This window comes from Somniosus microcephalus, chromosome 1 (assembly GCF_052327205.1).
Source record: "Somniosus microcephalus isolate GS21.2 chromosome 1, FLI_Smic_1.0, whole genome shotgun sequence".
Lineage (NCBI taxonomy): Eukaryota > Metazoa > Chordata > Chondrichthyes > Squaliformes > Somniosidae > Somniosus > Somniosus microcephalus.
Window position 1 is genome coordinate 399,351,928 of NC_140987.1, and position 9,553 is coordinate 399,361,480.

At 39.2% G+C, this 9,553-nt stretch overlaps 1 protein-coding gene across 1 annotated transcript in view; it reads left to right on the plus strand.

Annotated features, from left to right (window-relative positions):
- prps1b (phosphoribosyl pyrophosphate synthetase 1B) overlaps positions 1-6,210 on the plus strand; it is a 45,329-nt gene extending 39,119 nt beyond the window's left edge. Inside the window, exons 5-7 of the mRNA XM_085997873.1 lie at positions 229-402; positions 1,154-1,313; positions 3,419-6,210. Coding sequence (XP_085853999.1) covers positions 229-402; positions 1,154-1,313; positions 3,419-3,511 — 427 coding nt within the window. The 3' untranslated portion in view covers positions 3,512-6,210. The remainder of the gene's footprint in view (positions 1-228; positions 403-1,153; positions 1,314-3,418) is intronic.
- The last annotated feature ends 3,343 nt before the right edge of the window (positions 6,211-9,553 follow it).

The following is a 9,553-nucleotide window of genomic DNA, read 5'->3' on the forward strand; positions in this document are numbered from 1 at the left end:
CTGTCCTTAGTTTGCTTACTCTTTCAAGTCATTACTAATTACATCCGCTAACATTTCCAAGCATTATAATTACAATCAGGAAATTGAATGGTGGGGGAGAGAGCAAAAAAGCTGTTGGTTTAATTGTCATAATTCTTGTTCACTGTTTGTACAAGTTTTATCTTCATATAACTGAAGGAAGAAAATATCCACAACAAATTTACTTTTTTTTTCATCTTCCATTTTTAGAGTTACGTCTATTGCTGATCGACTGAATGTGGATTTTGCGCTGATTCATAAGGAGCGTAAAAAAGCCAACGAAGTTGATCGAATGGTTCTGGTTGGTGATGTGAAGGACCGAGTAGCTATTCTTGTTGATGATATGGCAGACACTTGTGGCACAATTTGCCATGCTGCGGACAAGTGAGTTGCTGAATTAGAGGCTAGAGGAACCACCGTAGAGCAACCTCACCTTAAAGGAATCGGAACCTCACCTCTCATGGTTTTTATCACTGTAGCAAAACCGATCTCTTCTTGCAGATCTGTGTTTTTATTGTAGCAATATCCACAAAGGAATTAAAAGAATCGCCATTTTCCATCTTAAACCAAAGCTCTTGAATTTCTCTGATCTGATCTTTGTTACGGTTCTTGAACCATCATTTTTGATTTTTATGGGGAGACCAAGATCTTTGTGTTTTCAGTAGGGAACTTCCATTGTAGATGCTTAAAATAAAATATACATCTGTAGTGTGCATGCGTTTGTATCTGGTGCTAAAAATTTATCTTAAGATTGGCTTGTAGACTGAAATCTATACCTGAAGTTTTTTTTAAATTAGGCTTGTAGCACTGTCTTGTGCTCTGTTTCATTTAACTTGCATGCTAGTAGTTTCACAAATTAGTAATGTACTGATTTGTAAAACTCACTAATTGGAGGGGTTTTGTTTTGAAGAGTAGGAGTGAAGCATGGACCATCGATTGAATTGTTTAGGAATAATGAGTAAATTCTTAATTAATGGAACTATCTAATGTTCTGTTTAATTTGTAATTATGTATGTGGTTTTTTTTTTCAAATAGTTATTGTCCCATCAAAAATTGGAAGTGAAATGCTACAGTCAGTGGCAAAGTGAGAGGGGAAGGAGATTAGTTTCTGATTTGATTTATCTGTGCATCACAGGCTGCTGTCTGCCGGAGCCACCAAAGTCTATGCCATCCTCACGCACGGAATCTTCTCTGGTCCTGCTATCTCCCGCATCAACAATGCCTGCTTTGAAGCAGTGGTAGTTACTAATACAATACCTCAGGAGGACAAAATGAAGCACTGTCCTAAAATACAGGTACGTGAGGAATGAAGTATTCATGCTACAGGGAAGAACTATTTGATGTGAAACAAATACTTCCCTGTTAGAACTTATCTGGAATAGAGCTTGAAGTTTATTTCACATGGATTTTGGCCAGTTAGTAGCACTTGTCTGTCGAAGTATTGTAGTTTATGTAGTTAAGTGTTTTCCTCTGGGCTTTCTTTTGGCGGTCACAGACCATTGCATTAGGTGAAATGAATGGAGAACTGTCTAGGATAAGCAAATATTTGTGGAACCACATCGTAAAAGAAAAAGGTAGCTTTTAAACTTTTGTGGTATGATTTAGACTTTGGAATCAAAGACACAATTTCTAAATTTGCGGATGACACCAAATTGGGAGGGATAGTCAACAATGAGGAGGACTACAACAAGTTACAAGAAGACATTAATAAACTTGCAGAACAGGCATATAATTGGCAAATTAATTTCACCATAGACAAGTGCGAGGTATATTTTATATAAGAAAAGTAAGGAGGTCCCATATCACTTGGGGAAAATAAGAATCTAAATAGGGTAGAGGAGCAAAGGGATCTGGAATACAAATGCACAAATCACTAAAAGTTGCAATGCAGGTCAATAAGGCCATAACAAAAGCAAACCAAGCTCTAGAGTTTATTTCTAGTGTGATAGAATTGAAAAGTAGAGAAGTTATGTTAAACTTGTATCGAACCTTGGTTGCCATATTATAAAAAGGATATAGAGGCACTGGAGAAGGTGCAAATAAGATTTATAAGGATGCTACCATCAGGAAAGGATGAACAGCCTGGGTCTCTTTTTTCCTCTTGAAAAGAGAAGGCTGAGGGGTGATCTAATAGAGGTCTTTAAATTTATGAAAGCTTTTGACAGAGAGTGTTTCCACTTGTGGAGAAGAGCAAAACTAGAGGCCATCAAGATGTCACTAATAAATCCAATAGGGAATTCAGGAGAAACTTCTTTACCCAGAGAGTGGTGAGAATATGGAACTCACTACCACAGAGAGTAGTTGAGGTGAATAGTATAGATGCATTTAAGGGAAGGCTAGATAAGCATATGAGGGAGAAGGGAATAAAGGGTTCTGCTGATAGATGAGGAAGGATGTGAGGAGGCTCGAGTGGCATGGACTAGTTGGGCTGACTGGCTTATTTGTGCTGTATATTCTATGCAATACCTGTTTCCTAATCTGGTTCATAATTATTGGAGACTTGATGCCAAGATCTTTCCTTTATCTTATTTCTCTTGTTGGATATGGCCATTGTCTTGAAATAATCTTATAAAGATCCCAAAAAGAATGACTTGGTCTCAGTAATTTTATGGTATAGATCAAAACATGTCCTATATTCACATGATTGAATCTTTCTGTGTTCAGTCTCTAGCTTAATACAGTTACTTCATCCAGGCCTTAAAATAGCCTCATTTAATAATGGGGAGGGAGGGGGAGAATTCCATTTTTTTAAAGCATATATGTATTCTATATTAAGTGTAGGTTTTAAGGAGTGTCTTAAAGGAGAAGAGAGGTAGAGAAGGTTAGGGAGGGAATTCCAGAGGTTGGGGCCGAGGCAGCTGAAGACATGACCGCCAGTCCTGCTTGCTGCTCAGTTTGTTTTTTCACCCTACCTCATGCTCTGTTTTGCTTTCTCTCTGCTCGCTCCCACCTTCTGCGGGTCAATTCCCATAATAGCTTATAAAAGGAAAATGGATAAATATTTAGGAAAAGGACATCGAATGGTGCTAAGTGGATACCTGTTTGAGACCTGGCACAGGCATGATGGGTCAAATGGCTCCTACGCTATAAAATTTTATAACTATTCTATGTTCATGAAGATGACTTACTAGCATTTGAAGACCATGTACTTTCATGATGTGGATGCCACTCCCAAATGTAATGTAAAGCTTAGTGCTGTGTTTTATTCCCAGGCTGCCTAGCTTTTTTTCTTCTTAGTAAGATTGCCAAACTAGTGCAGTTCAACTAAGTTGTATTTCAATTAATGTAATGTTTGTTTCTAGTTTCTAACATAATTCATAGCATGACTGAAATGGAAACTGATCTGTCTGAATTCTGATGCACAACACACATCCTGAATCATCTTTTGTTTCTCTCCTAGGTTATTGATATCTCCATGATCCTTGCCGAAGCGATTCGAAGAACTCACAACGGAGAGTCTGTGTCTTACCTGTTCAGTCATGTTCCATTGTAATGTCTACGGCATCTGCTATTTCAGTATCTGCTATTTCAGTATATGCTATTTTACCAAATGGTTTTCTCCCTTTGCTCTCACCCACCCTCCCCCTGGGATCTGCCACACCAAATGGTAAAAAGTAGTCTTTGCTTCTGCTTTACATTGTGGTACACTTCTAGCTATCTGATCTGTCAGGACAAAAATTCCGATTTAGACCTCCTTCAGTATATTGGACATTTACAATTAAACGCAGCAGCTGTAATTGGGTTTAATGTATAATACATTACATATTATATCAAAAAATTGAAAACCTATCTGGCGTCAATTTATAAAAAAAAAAAAAAAATCATGCCTGTGTATTCTCAACATTCTTATCCTTGTTGCAATATTTATTGCTACATGTCTGCCAGTTTTACTTGGAGCAGATTGTTGCTAGATGCCTGCAAATGTTTTAGCAAAACTGGAATAGATCTGGTGAGTTTGGAAAAATGAGTGAATGATTTCAATCACTTTTTTATTCCCTGCTAGTTTCATGTTGTAAAATTAGTGTTTCTATCATTGAAACAGTGTATTCTATGTATTTCCCACCTGAAACAGCTCAGACTGAAGTCGGATACAGAGAAAGGAGGGCAGATCGTTGCTATCTTAGTTTTTATGCTGTCTTGTGCCTTACTAGAAGTACAGTAATTTCATAGTTATGAACAATCCTATTATTGCATGGTACTGATGCATTCTTTGAGTTGTGATTGAATTGGATTGGACTCTCCTCACAGTCAATTAGTTGTTTTCAGCTTATTTTCCAAGAAATTTTTAGTAAATTGGAACCCTAGTGAATATAGCTCATTTCAGAGATGGTATATATATAGTCTTTAAATCAGGATCCAAAGCAGTTTTGTTTAAGATCACATGAACCTTTTAATGGGAATTGAGCAGAGGGTTGTATTTTGTTTTTGTGAAATCCAAATAACCTGGATAAACCAATACAAATTTAGTCAATGTTGCAACTTGATTTACTTGACATCTTTATTCTGTATACACATTTATGAGCCATATATTTAAAACAAACTGTTGTGACCTCATGCACTTGGGTTACAACTCGGAGCAGTTTTGTTGTACAAAATCTTGTGATGGGTGGAAAGACATTAAATCTGTTCTGACGAAGGGTCCTCAACCCGAAACATTAACTCTTGTTTCTCTCCTCGATGCTGCCTGACCTGCTGAGTGTTTCCAGCATTTTCTGTTGTTTTAAATCTGTCCAGTTGCTTACACATAATCCATAAAAGTAGCATTGATTTTTCTCCTAGTTTGACAGTGAACTTTACTGCTGGTGTATATTTTTTTAGTAGTAATGGAACTTTGCAGAACTGATTGTGTGAAGCCTTGCGGTGAGCATCCTGGAAAAATAATTTCTTTTTTAAGACGACTACATTTTATAAGATGGGGAGGTGCAGAATTTTGAAGGTGGCCATGGTAATTATTCTGCAACTCATTCAAATTTCACTTGCAAGTTAGAAACGTGAGGAGCTTGCACAATCCTGAAGCCAAAAGCTTTTTCCTGAACATTTTATATCTAGTAAAAACTCTATAGGTATTGGTGCCATAAAATGGGACTTGTCTTGGGTCTTCAGGTTTCTATGCTCATTAAGACCAGCTCTAATCAATATATTGAAGCTTTATAAACACAATTTTACAGATACAATCTCTGTTGGAATGCTGGCTTTACTAGGGATATTGCTGCCTGTTCTACTGCATCAAGTGACTTAAGGTTCAAGATGTTATTTTGTAAATTTCACATGGATTGAAAACTTTTTTTTGGAGTGTTAAAATGCTGGCTTGCACACTTTAGGGACTAGGTTCCAATCAGCAAGGATATGAGAGTTTGGTTTACCTACTGTTCGACTCCAATGTGAAATGAGACTGCTTTAAGCCAGTGGCCTGGAGCACGCACGACTGGACTGTTTGAGCCCACTGGCACTCTGGCAGGTCATAGGGAGTATGTGGGAAGCCTCAGTTTCCCAGGTTGGGCTTCATCCATGATACGAGTTGGGATTGCTAGATGAAGTTCTACAAACAAATTGTATTCCCAAAACTTAGTGAGACATGTATGTACTGTGTCTGGATGAATTGCACACCATTCCCCTGCAAGAACTCTGTACATGAATATGAACAAGACATTGAAATATTTTCTAATTTTTGTGTATGCAGGGTACACGTTCTTAGTTTATATACTCATTTATTAAAACTAAAATTTGGATCACTGGGTGTTGCAAGTGGGTGGGGTGGGGGGAGAGGGTGGTGGTGGTGGTGGTGGTGGTGGTGGGAGAGTTGCCCTATGCATGAGTCAATATTATGGATGGTACTATTGGCTCACTGGGTTCTGCTCCTAAACTGGCCCCCATGCTCCTTTCCATTTTGGACTTTCTGGTCTCCTCGCTATCTGTACTCAGCAGTGGTAGTGCATGGGAAATCAGATTTTGTGCTCGCTGGAGCTGCAGTGTCTCACATGAGCTATACATTGCTTTCAGGTTTTTGGGCTGGAAATTGGATTGGAGTTGCCTTGTACATGAGTATATACAATAATTCAAACATTTGACATGATCTGTGCATTGAACTATTGATGTTGAATTTTTTTTAAGACTGTCTTGATGAACTTGGTGTCGAACCCTGTACAGTTATAACGGGGCAATTTCTACACATTAAATGCAAGTCTGCAATCATTTTCGTTTTTAGTTTGTTTTCTACATTATAGAGAAAAGCTGAAGGGCATTTGCATTTGTTTCCAATCATGTGCTACAATAAACATACGTGATGAAATGGTTATTTTTGCTATGCAAGTGTTCTGAATTTCCCTTTTTAGTTTGATGGAGTTTATTCATTGTCATAAAGTTGTAGATAAACTCTACAAATTTGATCTCTTTCTCCCCTCACTCTCCTCGTGATACTTGAGATACAATTCTATGGGCAGCAGTTACCATCCAGTACCTCACCAAAATTCCCATTATTAATGTGAGCCTTGATGGTAAGTGTTGCCAGGCTATTTGACGGTGGAGGACATCTTTGGCCAAAAGTGTGTCTGTTGATGCCTGTGCATCTGACAGCCATGTGTTTACCAATACCTTGGGTTTCAAGAGTCCATTGGTCAACTTAAATGGTCCATATGTATCGAAGTTTCTAGAATTCTCATATTTTGACCATGTTCCAAGGCAATTTGGTGATGATCACTAGTTTTGGAAAATCTTTGGATAACTTGCAAGGCAAATGGTCATTGAAGAAGGCCTTTTTTGTTTGTCTTGTTAATACTCTTTACTGTTCCTTGCATTAATAAAACATACAAAAAATGCAATGTGTACTTGAAAGTAACCCAATCCATTGCGTGCATAGAGTAGGAGTGTCTCTTATTTGAAAGCATTCTTATAAAGGAAGATAGTTGAATTCCAGGTTATCTAGAAGAAAATTCAGTAATTGGTACACAATTGGACAACCCAGATCCCTGTGGAAAATGCCAAATAATAGCAATGCTCCCAACGGTCTGATGTACACAAGATGAGAGTACAGTCTACCATGTAGGTAATCCTTTTCTATAGGGAATTTCAGGTCTATACCCTTAAAAGGTAACCAAACTCAGGAACAGGTTGCCGGAATCTGTACATAGAAAATGACTAGGATAACTTGACCTGAGCAGAAACCATTCTAGGTAAATTAAGGTAGCTTAAGTGAAAACACCGTTTTCTGTATTCAGTGCAGATTTCTGCTAATGCAAGAAGAGGCATCCTTGAGTATTCAGGCTGGGTGAGATAAAGCAGAAACCCAGGTAACAAACAATTTATAGGTGACTGATACAAGTTGAAGTAAGAAGGAATAATAGACAAGATCAGATTATAACATTATTTTAATGTTAGAATTAACAAAGGAAGATAGCTATAGATAAGTAGAATGTGCTTAATTGAGACTGATAGTGAAAGGGTTAAAGTCCGACACTTGAAGCGCTGTCCTAGAAAGACTGACTAGCTGTGGTCTAATGGAAAATACTGAACAGAGACACCTTTAAAGAGATGAGAGCTAATGTCTACTGCAGAACTTGACAAAACTGGTCTCTACCATTTTGCAGACAAGGGGAATAGCACATAGAATCATGTACTCATAGAAATTTACGACACAGAAGGTGGCCATTCAGCCCATTGTATCTGCGCCAGTCGAAAAGAGCTACCCAGCCTAATCCCACTTTCCAGCTCTTGGTCCGTAGTCTTGTAGGTTACGGCCCTTCAAGTGCATATCTAAGTACTTTTTAAATGTGATGAGGGTTTCTACCTCTACCACCCTTTCAGACAGTGAGTTCCAGACCCCCACTGCCCTCTGGGTCAAAAATATTCTCTATATCCCTGTAACCCTTCTACCAATTACTTTAAATCGATGCCCCCTGGTTATTGACCTCTGCTAAGGGAAATAGGTGCTTCCTATTCACTATCTGGGCCCCTCAATTTTTTTATACACCTCAATTAAGTCTCCCCTCAGCCTCTGTTCCAAAGAAAACAACCCCAGGCTATCCAATCTTTTCTCATAGCTAAAATTCTCAAGTCCTGGCAACATCCTCATAAATCTCCTCTGTACCCTCTCTAGTGCAATCACATGTTTCCTGCAATGTGGTGACCGGAACTGTACACCATGTGGGACCTTGTCAAAGGCTTTGCTAAAATCCATGTAGACTACATCAAATGCACTACCCTCGTCGACCCTCCACGTTAACTCCAAAAATTCATTCAAGATAGCCAGACAAGACCTTCCCTTAACAAATCCATGCTGACTATCCTTGATTAATCCATCACTTTTGCTAAATCACATCTCGGCTTAGTAAAATTGGCCTTTTCCCCATTCAAGAGCTTTTACACCTGGTCTATCTTTGTCCTTTTCCATAACTGCTAAATCTAACTGAATTATGATCACTACCACCAAGATGCTCCTTTCACCTGCTCAGCTTCATTCCCAAAAACAAAGTCCAGAACAGCCCCTCTCTTCTTGGGCTTGTTACATACTGGCTAAAAAAAAGTTCTCCTGACTGCATTTTAAGAATTCTGTGCCCTCTCTTCCTTTTACACTAATTCTATCCCAGTTAATATTAGGGTGTGGTTGAAATCCCCAACTATTACTGCCCTATTGTTTTTGCACTCCTCAGAAATGTGTACATATTTGCTCTTCTATCTCCCTCTGACTATTTGGGGGGCTATAGTACACTTCCAGCATTGTTTCCCTTTTTTTGCTCTTCAGTTCAACCCATATGGCCTCATTTGATGATTCTTCTAACATCATATCCCTCCTCACAGCTGTAATTGTTTCCTTAACCAATATTGCGACCCTCCCACCTCCCTTTTATCTCGTTTATCAAAGTCAGCCTTTGATAGGGTCAACCAAACTGCCCTCCAATGACCTCACTTGTCCAGCTCAGTGAGACTTTCTCACTTGGTTCCATTCTTATGTGACCAGAGCATCTCCACCAATGACTTCTCGTCCCACCCCCATGGATGGATCCTTGGTTCTTTCTCTGTGATGAGGTGTTCCTTGGCAATACCATCTGTAACCGTGTGATCAGCTTCTGCATGTATCCTGGTGACACCCAGTTCTACTTCTCCCAAATCCTTCTCTGACTCTGTTGTCAGGCTTGGATGATCAGCAACTTATTCCACTTGGAAACATTGAGAAGACCAAAGCAAATGTGACCATCACCACCTTAATTTCCCCAATGCACCCACTGTCTTGGGTTGAATCAGACTGTTTGTAACCTCTGTCCTATTCAACCTCAAGCTGCGCTTCCAACCCCATACCCTCTCCATTACAAACACTTCCACCTCCATAATGTCACCTGCCTCAGTCGATGTGGAGACAAAATTCTCATCTCTGCTTTTGTCACCTCCAGGCTCTACTATTCCAATGCTATCTTGCCTGGGCTCTGCCACCCACCATAAACTTCAGCTCATCCAAAACTCTCCTGCTTGTAACCTTCTACTGTGCCAAGTCCTGCTCCCATCTCACTCCTGCCCTAGCTGACATCTATTGGCTCCTAGCTCC